Source organism: Maniola jurtina, chromosome 9 (assembly GCF_905333055.1).
Source record: "Maniola jurtina chromosome 9, ilManJurt1.1, whole genome shotgun sequence".
Lineage (NCBI taxonomy): Eukaryota > Metazoa > Arthropoda > Insecta > Lepidoptera > Nymphalidae > Maniola > Maniola jurtina.
In genome coordinates, this window is record NC_060037.1 from 6,478,425 (window position 1) to 6,496,366 (window position 17,942).

Sequence of the window (17,942 nt, forward strand, 5' to 3'; positions counted from 1 at the left end):
TACCTAGATATAGAGCTTATAAACGGATACACAAAATTTTAAATTTGCCTGGACTCTATCGAATTGTTAGTACCATTAGTACCGACCTACCACTTTAGTACAGTCAACAACAAAGTTAGGCTTGCGACCGCCAATACAAGCGGCTATGGACTGGTGCAAACCTAGCTTTAGGGTTCCCAGCATGCGTTAATTATAATCTCCTCAATATTAGGGAATATGTTAAAAATCGAATCAGAATGAGAAATTGGGGAAGCCATCACTGTTTCCACATTGGAAAAAAACCGGCTAAATGCGAGTCAGACTCGAGGGTTCCGGACATTTTGCATGATAAAATAAAAACTATTATGCTTAAAAACAAATAAAAATCTGTTTTTGAATTAACAAATAAAGCCATTTCATATGATACCCTACGTGGTATAGGTAGTTATCTTACTTTGAAAATTGAAAAGACTAATAATTTTTTGTTCGTGACCACATTTTTTTTTTTTATGATGTAACCACAAATTCGTGGTTTTTTCCTTTACTTGTGCTATAAGACCTACCTATCTGCCTGATTCTAGGTCAACGGGAAGTACCCTATAAGTTTTCTTGACAGACACGACAGACCTACAGATAAACCGACAGACAACAAAGTGATCCTAGTTATAAGGGTTCCGTTTTTTCTTTGATAAACCCTTGAATGATATGCTTAAAAAATGAGTTCTCCCGTCAAAAATACGATTTTAGTCCTTATTGTCAAGGTTAACCCATGGTTAACCCTTATACGTAAGAATACCTATTTTGTACGAACTAAACAGGTAGTTACTTGTCATTGCGTAGTTCTTGTACCGCCAAAAAGATTTTAGATTTCATAGAGATTCTTCTTCTTCACTTGATTGGGGGCTTTTTGCTTGGCCAACCCAGCACAATGCACTTCGCTAATTCATAGAGATTCTCTATGACTTTTTTTTTTTTTCTCTTCTGGCTTTACATAGATTAGCTCTCTATGACTTACAATTTGACAACATTTTGACAAAGACCACCAAAGACTCTTGGCACTTGGCAGTTGGCAGTGACATAAATGATTTTTATTTTCAAAAGAGCGGCGCCGGCTTTAGCACTTAGAGGCACAAGTCACAAGAGCGGTTGAGATTTCTTTGAGTTGAGCTTCTTTTAAATTAAAGATTTTAAAATATGATGAGTTAAAGAATAGTGCTCTGTGCTAGTGATGATTAGTGTTATTTATTTGGTGCTAAACACCCCTTATGTTGAGACAGTCCTGTCCCAAAAGTGCTAAAATATAACGCCGATAGAAGCAGCCATGGCAAAGTGGAAGTTATCCCGTCAAACATTTGGAAATGATGTTTATGAATTCTCTGAAGGTGAAAAAATCACAATTGGGAGAGGAACAAACAATAAGATAACACTATCAAGTATAGTTATATCCAGAAACCACTGCGTAATAGATGCTAAAAGAGATGAAGTGTCAATCACTGATTTGAAGGTATGTTTTAGTGTTTAAAACTGACCAGTAAACTAAATAGTTAAGAGTATTAATAAATACCTAAAGTTGGAAGACAAATGTGGCTAATTCTGTTATACATAATCTTTTAACTGAACTAAACTGACAGGGTTTAATCTAGTGTTTGTCTTGTCTAGTCCACAGAGAGCATTATGAAAAAGAGAGCCCTAGATTGTGTACAACAGATTAGCCTCTCTATTACATAGAATCTCTAAACTAAACAATAATGGAAGGCCTAACATGTTGCTACTTACTAACGCTTTCATAGTGCTCCCTGTGGAAAACGATACACTATACTTATAAGGATACACTAGACTTAAAACTGTCGGTTCAGTTTAGAAATGATTTACAGCAAAATTAGCCACAGTATGGACCCTGATTTTGAGCCACAAAAATATATATTTAGTTTTAACAACTCTGTTATGTTTCTGCCTAACGTATTATACAACTAGCGACCCGCCCTAGCTTCGCACGGGGAAAAGTGGTTATAATGGCTAAAATATAAATGTTTGGTTTATACTATCGCGGACTTTTTTGTAGGCATTATTGAGTTCTACAACTTTATAGAAGTTAACCATACATCTCTAACCATTTAGGCAGCGTTCGCGAGAATCGTTAACGTACGGCAGTTTTTTCGACGCCTTACTCCACAATTTTCACTACCACGAAAAATCCTATCTATTTTCCGGAATAAAATATAGCCTATACGGATTCGGAAGAATCCCTCTAAGTAATGGTAAAAGAAATTTTGAAATCGGTCCAGTAGTTTTTGAGCCTATTCAATACAAACATACAAAAATACAAAAATACAAAGGTTTCCTCTTTATAATATTAGTATAGATTACTATACTCTATCTACTTGCTTGTTATCAGTGACAAGGTATATCCTAATATTTGCAGACCGCCAAATTTAGCCATAACTTTTTTGGTTGGTTTGTATTTTACTGTTTTTATTGGGGACTGAATTACCAAAAAAATCGGATACCTTTATTGACTGCTATAATCTTAAACCAATATATTTTCATATTAAACGCCTTTGAGTGCCATGCATTATTGGTATTAATGTATAAGGGTATTAATATTTGCTTTTGGTTAAATAATGGTATCTTTATATGACATAATATTGTAGTTCATACTTAAGTCAAACATGTCTTCACTGCAATCTATGATGGCTGGTACCTAAGCGATATGAATTAAACAATTATATTTTGTTGATATCTTGGTTTTCAGTTCTAAAATAACATTTTGGTTAAATAGCAATTTGATTAAAAAGCGTTGACATAATGGTATCGGTCAATTTAACTGGTTATATATCCTTATTTTCTACCGCTTTCAGCCCCTGATTTTACAAAAAGTATGTAAAAAAAATAAGCAGAACAATAGTAAAACCTCAATTATTAGTTAAACAGATGGGCCATGAAAAGGTAGCAGACAGACAGACAGACTTGGACATTTATAATATTACTATGGATATGAATCAACATTTAAGATGTAATTTAAGTTATTATGTTTGTTTTAAATAAGTAGATTGTTAATAGAGAGCAACTAAGTACTGCACTTATCTAATAAATATGTTTCATTCGTATTAAAAATATGTACACTTTACAGAGTTCAAATGGTATCTATATTGGATCAGAGAAAATACCAGCAGATATTCCTCATATCCTGACTGAAAATGATGTTATTGGTTTTGGATGGACTGATGGAGCTTCACATAAAGCAATCAGTGATGATGACAAGTATGTTTTTAAACTAGAGAAATGTTTACCGTCTATCACAGATAGACTAAAATTTCAAGACAATCTATTAGATGATATAGAAGCAGAAATTGCATCATTTGATGCAATAAAAACCAGCCCTGAACAAAAAGTGCCATCACCTGTATTCAAACCAAAGTTACAATTAAAACGAAAGTTAAATCTTAAGTTTGAAAGTGATGAAATCAGTAAAGAAGAATTAAACATAGATGTTACAAAGGTAAAAGTTTATGAAGATATAATTAGTATCATATCTGACAGTGAAAACGAAACCAATGTACAAAAAGAATGTGCCGTTAAGAAAATAAAGTTGGAACCGGATGCAGTAATAAAGCTTGAAGATGAAACGAAAAAGTCGAAAAAGTGTGAAAATGAAGACTTTCAGTATGAAGCATTCAATGTGAAGCAAGAACACTTTGGTTATAATGAAGAACCAATCGAAATTAACAGTGACAGTGATAGTGAATCAGAACACTGGTTCAGAAAGTTATCTCAAAGTTCACCAGGCAAACCATTGAAAAATGATATGAGTGAAATAAAAGGAGATTCTCAACCTCAAGATGGTTCCTACAGTCAGTTAGATGATGTATTCGAAATTATAGATGATGAAGATGAAGAGGAAGACTTTTTAGATGATTTAATATCAATTCCTTTAGAGCCACCAGGAAATTACCCTTACAATAAAGAAAATTCTGATTTACTACCAAAAGAAACACTTCCAGTTCCTGTAGAAAAGCCTATAGAACTGGAAAATGTCATTCCTAATAGTAATTTTATAACAGAAAAAGAAAAAAAAGATACACCTGAAGCAATATTAAAAAATGTTTGCACTGAAAATAGTTCTACAAAAGAAGTTGAACTTATTCTTTCTCCCGTGGAAGATATTAGTTCTAGCACTGATCATACAGAAAATTTTATCGGATCAGTATCTCCTTTACAACAAAACAATAATAAAATATCAAAAATGGCTCAAATGATTGAACCACTTTGTAAAACAACAAAAAGGAAATCTGTGTCTCAGAACAAAGATATGTCAGAAAGTAAGTAATAATAAATTTGTAGATAACTTTTCTTTTAGTTTCTAATTTTAATTTGTTGTTTAGAACTTTTCTTAATTCAATATTTTTCAGGTAAATCAAAATCTCATAAGTCAACCACAACAAAAAAACATTTATCACCCAAAAGAAAAATAACCAACTCACAAAAAGAAGAACGAAAGAAGAAACTCAAAGAGATTGCTTGTAAGGATAAGGATATCGATGAAACTAGTAAAGATTTAGCAAATAGTACAAACAAGTCTGTTGTCAATGTAAAAATTACTACAGCTAATCGAGGAGCTTTCCTTACTGATGCTAGGCAGGCTACTGTCAAGCCTATTAAAAGAAAATATATCATACAATCATCAAAATATGAATCAAAAATTATATTAGTAAAATCCAACACTAACAATAAAAATGATAAGCTCATCCCATACGAAATAAAAAAGACTAGAAAGACATGTGAACAAAAAGAAACTGAGGGTAAGTGCCACTCAGACTTGCATAAATTACGAGTTGTTGATACTGATACTAAAATTCCTTTCAAAAGCTTGAAACCAATAACAGAAAGTAAAGAATCTTGTTTGGGAAAGCCTGTATCGAAAGTTGAACCTCAACCACCCAAAAAACCAAAAAAGACAGTCCGATTCTCTGTTTCTGCACCTGAGGTGCACGAATTTGAAATTGAGCCTGGCAACCAATTGAAGAAAACAAGGTCAATAAAAACATCATTATTGGATGGACAAAAAATGCATATATTTTCATTGGAAAAGACAACACTAATAACAATCCTTCGCTGGAACCCTCATTGGTTGGATGAACAAATGAACATTTCTGAACCACCGCCAATTTTAAGTCATAAGAATCCACCTATGGCTATTTTTCATTCATTTAACAGCCACAAAGATTATGTTGGGTAAGGATACATTTTTATTCTTTAAACTAATATTTGTTCTATGCCAATTTTTTAACTACTTAAAATAATAGGAGGTAGGGATCTGTGGCCATTAGATGCTCAAATGTTTTGGCAGTCATTATTACTTAGACTGCTTAGTTTTTCCTTCAAAAATATCTAAGAAACCTCATAATAATTTTAAAATATCTACTTAACAAGGTATTATTCGAGGGGGAAACCAGAATCTTAGCCAACTACTTAGGACTATTAGCTCAATTTCAAAACATTCCGTAAATATAACATTTGGAGTAAATACTACAATTGTACAAGGTAGTATTATTTATACCCAGTTTCACTTTAGCTTGCCCCCACCTGCCATTCATTTTGTAACAATTATTTTTATGACCTTATCAATTTCTACTTTATAGAATACAAAGCTTGTTTTATTACTTTTCAGTTACCATTTATTGGCAGTGGGGGGGGGGGGGGGGGGGGTTTGTTTTTTTTTTAATTATGTAATTTTATTTAGATTCCAATAGTTGGAATTTGTCGATTTATTAATTAATTAAATTATGTTATTTAAATCAAATTCAAATGCATTGTTAAGCTATAATCGATTGCGGTAGAATGACAGCTACAATGTCACGATCGCAATCACCTCTGATTGGTTGACGCTCACTCACTATTTGCTACAATGTATTGTTGCAACAAGAATAGCATTTTAGGCAATAATAACAATTGCGATTGTAATATGATTGATGCAGGTTTTACGTAATCGAGCTGCGGAACTAAATGTCAATGATGATACATCTATCAACATGGTATGCCCGGTGGAGCACTTTGAATAGGCAGAAAAATAACTGTCATCTTGAATGCCACACCTCTTCTAGCATACTTGTATATTTCCATTTCAATGTTGTTACATTTTAGTGAGTAAAATTTGCAAAATGTGTTAAATCTGTTGGCATTTGAATAAACGGGTCTCTACCGCCGTAGATTGACAGCTACAGTGTGACGATCGCAATTGCCTCTGATTAGCCGACACTCTCTCACTATGGGCTACGATGCATTGTTGCAACAAGAATATCATAAATTCAGCCAATCCCTACAATTGAGATTGTAATAATGATTGATGCAGCTTTTCTGGAATCGACTGATTGATGCTCTGATCCGCTTAAATTAATATGGTGAAATGGGCCCCACTAGCAGCGGGGTGGGCTGGACCCACGCCGCCAGTGGTCAGTGCTCCAGAGTGAGGAACCTCCTCACAACACGTGCCGTCTCAAGAACACTGCATTCTGTATCTTGATCCCTTGATCCAACAGTTGAGCGAATAGTTTCTTAACATGTTGGACGAAACTATTTGCAATATAACTATTGGTAAAATAGTCGCTGATTCAACACTCCTCATGGTGGCAACCTCACGAGCCAGGTCCAAGTATTTCGATACTTTTTCCTTTTCTGCTTTCACAGGGTTATCATCATGAGAAATAGTAACATAAACAATGATTGATGCAGCTTTTCTGGAATCGATCGACTGAGACCCGGTAAATTGGGAAATGCTCTGTACGCTACTTTGTTTACAGAGTTTTTGGAGACTTACTTCTGATGGAAATTTGGGAATGCATTACACAAGCATTTAATCGTACACGCAATCAATATAAAGAGTTGCAATTTAGAATAGAATCATGTCCAATGGAACCACCTGCACAAGATAGAAACATTCATTTAACAAATATGGCTGTTATCTGTAAGTAATGCCTACACTTACAGTACATACATTTTATTACAAAAACTATTTAACTTTTTAGCATGCTTTTAAAATACATTTTATTGTATATTAAATTTAAATATGTTTACTTTGAAAAAGTTTTTTTGTAAATTACAGCCATTTCGAAATCTTTATTATTTGTTGTTATAGCAGCAAAAGAAATAAAATTCGAACTCTCCACCTATTACGTTTAATAAGATACAGCCCGCCGACAGATAGACGGGCGGACAGCGGAAACTTAGTGATAGATCCTATTGGCACAGTTTGGTTGCAGAAGGTAATAGTAGCAGTTATCCTAATAATAATAATTATTAAGATAACTGCTGCTATTCCATTATTTGTCGGAAAAAAAAATATATTTAAAAGACAAAATTAATTTCAGTGTCATTGCCAACATCTGAAATTAAACGTGCACCTCGAGTCGGAGAGATAATGGTGATAGAATTTGGGCCTGAAAAGGCAAAGTGTAGCAGATTCGTCTATGTACACAACTGCAAACAACTTCAATCACCTCCAAGTTAGTATTTTACCTTTCGTTGTCGGGGGGGGGGGGGGGGGGGGGGTGTCGTGGTTAGGACATCCGTCTCTTAATCGAAGTTGGAGTGGTCACGCTCGTCTAACTTTTTTGAGTTATGTGCGTTTTAAGCAATTAAATACACATATATCGCGGGTGCAACAGTGAATTGCATGCAGACGAATGCAGCTCATCTGTCTAGACCCTTTTTTTTAATAAGTATTATTACTTACAAAGATGGACTTGCGCTTGGCTTCAGCTGGGCTGACGGTTGTAGTTTGAAACTTCTATATAGTGCAGATTGATAAACGCTCTGTCAATGCGATTGAGAGCTGCGTGTTTCACTTGAGCTTCCGATTAAGCTATCCGTGATGCCATCTAGTGCGTACATCGTGAGTAATCAGGCTTGGGTTCATGCATCAAGCGTTTGATGAATGACTGAATTTAGAAGCGACATCTGCTTGTGAATGTAGCAACCGCTAGTACACGTTTAACGACAATCATGCCGCTTAAAGGCTTCATGACTAAGATGGAGCGCGCTTGCCTATAATAACTCTTGGCTTAAAGGTACTTTTATTTTGCTAATTATTTTATTTCAGACAATATAAATTCATTCTTTAGTATATCGCTGAACGCAATATACACAGATAAGATGAAGGTTCTGGACCCCGGCGAAGTTATCACCGGCCGAACTTTGGCGTATATAAAGAATGAATTGATGTTATTCGAAGCAATGGAATACTTGGCTGGGTCTCCGCTAAGTAGAGCCATTTTGAAGCCTGACCCTCAGCAATATCCCAGAATTGAACTCAACAACAAAATTAATCTGAACTCGCAGGTACATATTTCTACTTATAAATTAATCCCCACTGAAGCTTATCGATTATTATCGATTGAAGCTGCAATATTCAGTATTATACCAATTTTATTATTAGATTATTGACAGACGCCTCAGACACACCCTTAGATGCAAATAAACTTCTGTGTCTGTGCTACAGAAGACAATCTAGTCATACTTCTATTTTTATTTTATTTAAACGTGCATACAGTTTGTCAGAGAACTATGCTGCGCTGATGCTTAAGCGCGCTCTAGTTTGTCACTCCTAACAACAGAGTGCACGGCAGTTTGCATCTTTAACAGAATTATTATTATTTTTTCAAATTTTTATTACCTTTAATATTTTAACTTCATCATAGTTCAGCACACATCATCATCGTCATCAGCCTGTGGACTTCCACTGTTGGACATAGGCCTTCCCTAAAGAGCGCCACCACACCTGGTCCTCAGCCTTCCTCATCCAGCCACTTCCCGCCAGCCGCTTTGTATCGTCGTCGGTCCATCGTGCTAGAGGGCGTCCCACACTACGCTTGCTTAAACACGGTCTCCACTCAAGGACTTTAAGCACACATAGATTAGCGCAGAAATACGCATACGATTAAAATTCCGTCGAGCCGTCAAAACGGTTCCCGCGCGTGACCAATATTGCTTTCCTTCCAATGTCATTTTACCAATTTTAAGCCTTATGCACAAGTAGCTAACTACTAGCTAGGTGACTCAAATTTTATCTAACTAGCCGACCGGTCTTCCTTACTAGAGACTGCTGTTGACCGCCACTCCGACTGTCTTCGCCTACATTTTGATTCATTTCGCTAACCCAGCGGCGCGTACAGCCATGATTTGCTTACAACAATACAGAACAATTAATAACGAAACAACAGAAAAAAACCAAAATTTTGTTTTAATTGTAGTGGACGATGGAATTGAACCCTAGCCAGAAGCTGGCTGTCAGTAACTCAGTGTCAGCCGCGCTGGGCGACCGGCCCGCCATACAGATGGTGCAGGGGCCTCCGGGCACAGGTACACCACACTAACCCATCATTTTACATACGCATCTGCATCGTCCACGGTACACGTTGCCTGCTGGAGATAGGTCTCTTGAGGGGCTTTGCACACGCCGTGGTCTTGCGCCGCCTGAATACTACAGCTCTGCCCGTTGCCACTTCATCTTCGCAACCCGTTGAGTTATGTATGTCGGTTACTCAGGTTCTCCTACGTATCTCCTCACTTCTGATTGGATGACGTAGAGAAACTCCATAGAGCAAAATCTCAGTGCCGCCAGACCTTACTTATGTTCTGAGAAACAAGACTTGTGTGATAAAACATCACTCACTTTTGAAGTCTGAGTACTGATTTTCATGTATTATGTTTTCACCTCACTAACTCAAAAAGGGCGCCTTTGCTGTCTAAAACCAGTGAGCAAAAATCGATTTTACTCACTCAGTGAAAGTGTTGTCTCATGAAAAGTTCGAAATCTTCTATGCATCATATTTTCAAACGCTAACATTTTATTTTTTAAAACTTTTTAAATCCTCTATTTTATTATTTAAACTATTGACTTTCAATAATTGAAATCTGTTTTTTTTTTGTTTGTAATTAAATTCTGTTTATTGAAATGAAAAGTTGTATGTATCGCAGGATGGCAAAGTTTTTGTTTCTTATGCCTTTGAATCCCTCGCCACATTCAGGATTCTAAGTTAGAATCGTTCGCTACGCTCGTGATTTTATTATAGTATCCTTCGCTCGCTCGGGGTTCAAACTCACAACAAAAATGAACTTTGCTATCTTGTTGAACAAATAACTATTATAGAATATTGTTAATTTGCAGGCAAATCAAGCGTTATTTGTGCCATAGTAATGACACTTTTCTACGACGCTTCGGGCAAGAAACAACAGAATAGGGGCAAAGTCCTAATATGTGCCACGAGCAACGCCGCCGTCGACGGACTGGTTATCAAGCTGCTCAATATCAGACAAAGCCTGCCGAAATGTAATTGTGAATCTTATAATTACTAGTATTACTTCATTTCTTATTTTGTCCTTTACAGAAACATTGTCGCCTCGGATGACGTAAACGTGTTATTACACGTTTACGTCATCCCTATGTGAAACCCTAATTTCCGCTAATATTATAAAGTGTTATAGGTCTGTTGGAGTGGCTCGGCGCAGTCCGCCCTGGTAGTGTTGCAACCCAACTGGTAGTCTAAGGCTGCGTTGATACGCTACGAGGGTGCTCGGGTGCTACTGATATCGTGGCAGCTAGCAATCCGAGTGCGCTCGGATACGCCGTCCGATTTTATTATAGTTAGCTCGATCCACGCACAACTTTTACGTCCATTAAAAAGAATGCTGCTAAATAATAAATCCAGTTTAATGTCAAAAAAAAAATCTATTTAAGCGTAATTAACTTTTTCCTTCTTTTTCTAACAGCTTTTCTATTAAAATTTGTTTGCTATAGTAGCAATACAGATCTGGGTGAATGATGATTATTTTTGTCTAGTTTTGTTAAGTCTGTGCGCTTAGTCGTGTCTTCGTACCGTGTCTTCATAGCTTAGGCACAGAATATTTAATGGTAACTTACAGGTACAGAAGCCTCCGTAATGACGTTTAAACAAATAGCGACTCAATAGTTACGACTAAGATAATTTTTGTTGAATCAGCGGAGCGGTTCCGCATGGTGCGCGTGGGGCGACTGGAGTCGATGCACAAGGCGGCGGCGGACGTCAGCTCGCATCGCCTCGCGCAGCGCGACGCCGGGCGCGCGCACGGCGACAGCGCGTACCCCGGCCTCGACGAGGAGGTAATGTGTCACAACCCTTACATTTATCCGACAGCTTTGCGACCTGTATCCTAATAAAGCTGCCAATTTGCAACTGGCCAGCGTGTTAGATTAAACTGTTTGCAATTTGAGGAGACATCCGTACTCAGTAGTGGGCTGGTAATGTATTGATGATGGTGATGACATATTTATCATTTTTTCCAGATTTCCAACTTAGAAGCAAAAATAAACATGTGGAAGACTTTAAAGCGAGAAGCAAAGAATTCTGAGCGAGCCGCCTACTGCCAGGGCCGGGTGAACCATTTTCAAGATAGGCTCATGCTGGTACGCGAGACTTTATTATTAAAATACTTATAACTTTGCACTTTACGATTTTTTTTAATAAAAATAGTGAGCAAATAAGCAGGTGTATCATTTGATGTTGAACCAGCAATGTAGCGCCAACCAATGTCAAATGAGTTATCGATAGCTTTTATTTAGTGATGATCACTGAGTTAGCGAATCACGCGCATGAACTGTGAACAGTCCGCGCGGACCATACTCCATGAAACACATGTCATGCATGAGATTTTTACTGATATGTTCCAGCTGCGCAACGGCGGCGGCCCGGTGGCGGGCGAGCGCCTCGTGCAGGCCGAGCGGCGCACCATCGAGGGCGCCGACATCATCGTCACCACGCTGGCCAGCGCGCACAGCTACAAGATGAGGGGGTAAGGCTGGAAGCATAGCTTTAATTTCATTTTATCATGAATTAATTGTGATTGGATGCAATTTTCTTGATTGAAAAAAATCCGAAAACTGCTTCAAAATATTCGGAAAAATTCTGTGTATATTTTAAAATTATGTGGATTTCCAAAAATTACATTGTTTATTGTTGAGTTTATTTTTTAAATGCTAAAATTTGTTTGTTTGATCCTGCTTTATCTCATTCTGTGGCCAACATTGCTTTATCTTTTTCTCGGTACACTACTGTGAATAATTCTATCCTTCTACCTTTTTTGGCTTGGTTCTGGCCCTTAAGGCTAAAGGGTCGCATCGCGCTGTGCATCGTGGACGAGGCGGGGCAGGCCATCGAGCCGGAGACGCTGATCCCGCTCACGCTCGACGTGACGCGCCTCACGCTCATCGGCGACCCGCAGCAGCTGCCGGGGTACTTATGCTCGCAGGTACAGAATACAGATGTTCTTCTTGCTGATTTGGCGGCTATGCAGGGCCCTTTAGACCCGAACCTTCGTTTTCATTAGGTTAACACAATTTTTAAGTTTGGTACTTATTCATTGAAAGAAGAATCATTCGATTTTACTTGGCAAGTGATCAATTTATTATCGTTGTCTAATTGTACAAATGACTATATTATGTATAACTATTTTATTAATTTGTTTGTAGTTCCTAGCATTATGAGCAAAAAGTACTATACAAGTCACGGCCGAAAGCACTTAACAGCCTCGTCCTTCCAATATTCCTTGGCCGTAAATTGCTTTATTTCCGTTCATATTGCGCAGCACAGTGCCAGTGAAGGAATTTGTATTCGCCGCACCACTGGTGGTAATGCGTTGTGCGTATTCCGCAGCGCGCCAAGAAGCACGGTCTCGGCGAGAGCCTGTTCTCGCGGCTGACGTCGTGCTCGGAGCTGTGGGACGAGTCGCCCGTGGTGCTGCTGGACCAGCAGTACCGCATGCACGCCGCCATCGCGGAGTACCCCAACCGCGCATTCTACGACGGCCGCGTGCGCTCCGAGCCGCCACCCTCCGCTGGCCTCGCGGGCCCGCCCTACATGGTCCTCGGCATTTCCAGCGGAGACAAAGGACAAGGTAAAAACTAACTGTTTTTAATGTAATTATAAAAGGGGGAAATCGGATTTTATCATCCAAAATGCTCCCCCCTTAAGGATGGGGCCCTTATCTCCAAAGTTTACCAATCGAAAAATCTATACATATAATAAAATTGTAGAAAAGTAGTGTCTGTATAATGGAAATATATAAAAAAAAAGTAGCAGGGGTTGTTATTATATCGATGCCGAACCCGAAATTGTAATTTTTTTTTTGTCTGTTTGTCTGTGTGTTTGTGCACGCTAATATCAGAAACGGCTTATTCGATTTAGATACGGTTTTCACTAATATATTGTAGTAAGCTTCACTTAACATTTAGTGTTTATTTCATGTCAATCGGTTCATAAATAAAAAAGTTATGTCAATTTAAATAATCACGCTGCCCGAAAAGTCACTATTCCACGCGAACGAAGTCGCGGGCACAGCTAGTCTGAAATAATTTTATAGGATAATAGAGCTTTATGTATATTTTAAAGGAAAGGAACGCTCTAACTAGCATAGTTTTTTTTTTTTTTTATTAACAATAAACCTCTACAAACAAAGTAAGTTTTGCGATTCATTAACTAAAGGTTAACACTTTTGGTAATGAATCGCAAAACTTACTTTGTTTATTACCGTTTTTCTTCTTCTTTACTACGGAACCTTCGGTGCGCGAGTCTTACTCGCACTTTCCGGTTTTTGGTTTGGACGCGTTTTAAGTATTATTATGCACTTAGGAGCTTCGGGCGCGAATGAGATGGAGGCGTGGGGCGTGGCGCGGCTGGCGGCAGCGCTGGCGCGGCAGGCGCGCGCGCGGCACCTCTCGCTCGCCGTCATCACGCCCTACAGCGCGCACCGCGACCTGCTGCGCGACTACCTGCGCCACTTGCACGCGCCGTACGTACATATTGTTCTCTCCCGAACTAATTCCAGCCGCAGCAGTCAGTTACGCAGGATATATTATAATGCACCAGTATATCTACAAGCACAATTCCATTCCATCAGCCTGAATGCGTCCACTGCTGGACATAGGCCTTTCCAAAAACGTGTCACCAAACACGGTCCTCCGCCTTCCTCATCCATCCGCTCCCCGCCACCTTCTTCAAGGTCATCGGTCCAGCGGGCTCGAGGTCGTCTCCACTCCATAATACGTCTGCCGCATCGGCCGCCTCAGTCATTCTCGTCTCGTCATTGCCACTTCAGCTTGCTAATCCTTTGAGCTGCACAAACACCATATATGTGTACTCTTATAATCCGACGGAACTGCAACCCTACATAACCGGAGAGAGGCGCATATTACAGTAAATGCTATTTTGTAGGGTTCTGTGGTCACGGTCAGCCTCGTCCTATGTAAGATATTTGCCAATTGCTCCATTGTATCCCTAGTGTGCACTGTGCAGGTCGGAGCCGCGCGTGGAGGTGAACACGGTGGACAGCTTCCAGGGGCAGGAGCGCGACGTGGTGGTGGTGTCGCTCGCGCGCAGCCACGGCGTGGGCTTCCTCACCGACGCGGGCCGCATGAACGTCATGCTGACGCGCGCGCGGCAGCAGCTCTTCGTCTGCCTCAACCCGATGGCCTTCGTCGTGAGTATAGCACCAACTGTTACAACTCTGGTGTCCAGCCTCCAGGAGCAGGAGCCCGACGTCGTGGTGTTGTCGCTCCCACGCAGCCACGGCGTGGGCTTCCTCACCGACGCGGGCCGCATGAACGTCATGCTGACGCGCGCGCGGCAGCAGCTCTTCGTCTGCCTCAACCCGATGGCTTTCGTCGTGAGTATAGCACCAACTGTTACAACTCTGGTGTCCAGCTTCCAGGAGCAGGAGCCCGACGTCGTGGTGTTGTCGCTCCCACGCAGCCACGGCGTGGGCTTCCTCACCGACGCGGGCCGCATGAACGTCATGCTGACGCGCGCGCGGCAGCAGCTCTTCGTCTGCCTCAACCCGATGGCCTTCGTCGTGAGTATAGCACCAACTGTTACAACTCTGGTGTCCAGCCTCCAGGAGCAGGAGCGCGACGTCGTGGTGATGTGGCTCCCACGCAGCCACGGTGTGGGCTTTCTCACCGATGCTTGTGACGTTAGACATTGGTACCACCAAAAATCACTCACAGAGCACGTTCAAAGTTAGAGCTCTTATTTGTGATGCCATCTGTACAACGAAACCAATTACATAATTATTCGCCTCCATTCGATGAAATTACTGCATAATAATGTTGGTCCTTTTGTGTAATTTAATTGTTTATTGGGATAATGCTCGCGATTGCACCCGCGTGGGATTATGATTTTATTTTCTCATGAGACCTCTTCGATTTCCCAGGATAAAAGTAGCCTATGCCCATCTCTGGGATGTAAGCTATCTCTATACTTAACAAAACCGGTTATACCAATGGGACGTTAATAAAAGTAACAGACACGCACTTACGTTTTTATTATATTATAACATAGATTATTTATTTTTCAGAAAAATAACCAATGGCAAACATTAGTCGACGATGCTCGAAGGAGAAATCTTTATCGAACACTCCCAAACAAATTCTGCCAACCGGCATCAAATGGTTCCGTGTCATCCGATGATATTCTCAACTATATAATAAATCCAAATTCAAAATGAAAACTTATCAAAGATAATGTTTAAATATAATTGTCTAGGAGCAGTCAATTTTTATATTTAACCAAAGCAGCTTTACTTAGTGTGTAGTGATTTTTCAATGGTAAATGTAATAGGTAGTGTTTGACTGAACCTTCGGCTTCGGCTAAAATGAGTCGGAGACTTAGCTGAAGCCGCGCATAGGGGGCGGATGTCACACTGTGTTACGCCGGTCGGCCGCCAGTAGAAACTAAGTTCAACTTTAAATTTTTTCACTTTTAGCCAATCTTGAACTGAATTTCTTAGGTTTATTGATAAACCTTCAGCTTCGGTCTAAAGTTGTATCGAAAGCCGATTCATCCGCTTCGGATTCGGCCGGAAATCAACCTTCGGTCCGACACTAACATGCTTTTTTATACATCCATCATTGCTGTACACTAAAACGATTACCTGATAAACATTAATAACTAACCTGAGAAAAGAATTTAATAATAGACTACTACAAGTTTATCAAAATGACCCAGCGTCGACCAAAATAATTTATTTATTGTCTAATATAAGATAAATATGCATTTTGTTTTACATAAAGGATAAACTAATCACCAAGCTTGAGCCGAACAAAAGATTCACACATGATTTTGTTTCTAAATAACTTCATTATACAAATATGTGCTAATATCCTAGAATTTTTCAATATGGATCTATTTAATTTATTATTCAACAATTTACGAGTTAGGAGAACGAAACACCAAGAAACCTCAATGACTTATGATATTTTCAACGAGGTATCAACTTTTATTTTTGTGCTCTTCAACTTTACAGCTGTAATAGTTTCTTTTTAAAATAGCTGTAACACATGGACTGGGTGAAAAACCAAATGCATATATTTTGTGACCTATTTACATCCAATATAATATTATATAAATCCTTTTGATCGATCCTGGGTCTTTTTTCTATTTTACATATTAAATAACGAAAATTCTCTCTTTGTACAGTATATAATTCAGTTAAGGTGCATTTTATTAATTAATATTGTATAGGTACTTATTTTAAAAACGCATAAAATATGTAATGCAAGAGTTATTTTTTTAGTTAAAAACGTAATTATATTAAGTACGTTTGTGATAATATTATGTAAGGAATTAAATCTTCGTTATAATTTTTATATTCCCCACACTAAGTTACAATTAATGTGCTTTTTGATTGTTTTGAAATTTCCAACTATGTTAAAAAAATATTATGTTGCAACGTAAAACATTTGATTTTATTGACATTTTACTGATCATTACCGTTGATTTCAAACGAGTTCATTATTGGACGTAGGCAGTATTAATAAGATATCGATACCTCAGTTCCAAAGTGTAACAAGTATGAAATTCAGTGAGTTTAGAGAAGTATGATGGTTGTTTTCTTGCAAAGTTACTGAAACGGTTTTATTAATCCATACAAAAGTGGGACATCAACATGGAATGATTATTTTTGTTGATGAATAATAATCATTTAATTCATTAGGGAAGGCCTATATCCAACAGTGGATATCCAAAGCGACCACAAGCTGGCGATGATGATTCGAAATGATATTAGAGCCCATATTTAGTTGGCAATTTCTTAAAAATCGATTACTTCCAGCATTTTAAAATACTTTTGTGTATCATCAATTCTTGATTCGTATATAATTATTATTTTTAATGCAATGAACAAGCAGTAAATAATCAATATGCAATCGTCAATTTCATCCGAACGTTTTAATGTTAGGAAGAGTCTAGACACTACTAGTGGTTGCTTAATAAAAGGCAACACCCTGCCAATAGACGTGGTTAGTTAAGAAAAAGTTATACTGTGCTGCAAATTGACTTTTTTTTCTTAGCGCAAACTGTGGTTTAGTATGCCGTTATCGGTATTTTAGCTGACTGGACAACATGGTTTTTAAATGGGCCACGTATGAACTCGCACGGTCGTCCCTTCATTCAGTTTCACCTACTCGAACTTCGTTCAAGTCCTTGTCGAAATTCTCGCTTCGCGCTTTACAAAAATACTCTGGGGTATGGCAGAAGTCGTCGGGGTAGTCATATTTCGTTTTGGCCTATTTAGTTGATGACGTACGCCGGCTACCAAAAGCATACTAGACACTTCCACATTGAATCTTATATCAATTTGCGCAAGGAACAGATTTTATTAGCAATCATGCGGTAGGATTTTATTATTGCTGAACTCACCACTAGGGGCAGGATATTGCTTTTAATTATGTGGCCGTCTAGACACTTTCTAAATGTTATTGTTTTGTTTAAGAATATTCTTAATGTAGTAAAAAAATGTATTATTAATCGTGTTTTATTTTTGCTGCCCATTAGAATACCTGACCTGAATAAGTTAATCTGATGACAGGACGAGCATCGATCGGCCCGAAATACATATTGTGCAGAAAACATGAAAGGGTACAAATACAAAACTTGACA

The 17,942-nt window shown here is 38.6% G+C and overlaps 1 protein-coding gene across 2 annotated transcripts; it reads left to right on the forward strand.

The window, feature by feature from the left end:
* Window positions 1–1,072: 1,072 nt before the first annotated feature.
* LOC123868405 (probable helicase senataxin) lies at window positions 1,073–17,810 on the forward strand. 2 transcript variants are annotated; one of them, XM_045910917.1, is made up of 16 exons: window positions 1,073–1,483; window positions 3,110–4,298; window positions 4,389–5,211; window positions 6,777–6,940; window positions 7,344–7,478; window positions 8,075–8,313; window positions 9,225–9,333; window positions 10,142–10,303; window positions 10,974–11,113; window positions 11,297–11,416; window positions 11,681–11,802; window positions 12,114–12,258; window positions 12,663–12,903; window positions 13,638–13,797; window positions 14,301–14,484; window positions 15,361–17,810. In XM_045910917.1, the coding sequence occupies exons 1-16, from the start codon at window positions 1,301–1,303 to the stop codon at window positions 15,508–15,510; spliced, it is 4,266 nt and encodes a 1,421-aa protein (XP_045766873.1). In that variant the 5' UTR covers window positions 1,073–1,300; the 3' UTR covers window positions 15,511–17,810. The 2 variants fall into 2 exon arrangements, with proteins under 2 accessions (XP_045766873.1, XP_045766874.1); XM_045910918.1 differs by lacking the exon at window positions 7,344–7,478 and having other exon boundaries at window positions 1,081–1,483.
* The last annotated feature ends 132 nt before the right edge of the window (window positions 17,811–17,942 follow it).

What these genes read in the sequence shown, in the direction of transcription:
- LOC123868405 (XM_045910917.1), top strand. Translation starts at nt 1,301, where the DNA reads ATGGCAAAGTGGAAGTTATCCCGTCAAACATTTGGAAATGATGTTTAT. An exon ending in AGCCACAAAGATTATGTTGG is followed by an intron (nt 5,212 to 6,776) that starts GTAAGGATACAT and finishes CTTTGTTTACAG; the next exon opens with AGTTTTTGGAGACTTACTTC. An exon ending in ACCCCGGCCTCGACGAGGAG is followed by an intron (nt 11,114 to 11,296) that starts GTAATGTGTCAC and finishes CATTTTTTCCAG; the next exon opens with ATTTCCAACTTAGAAGCAAA.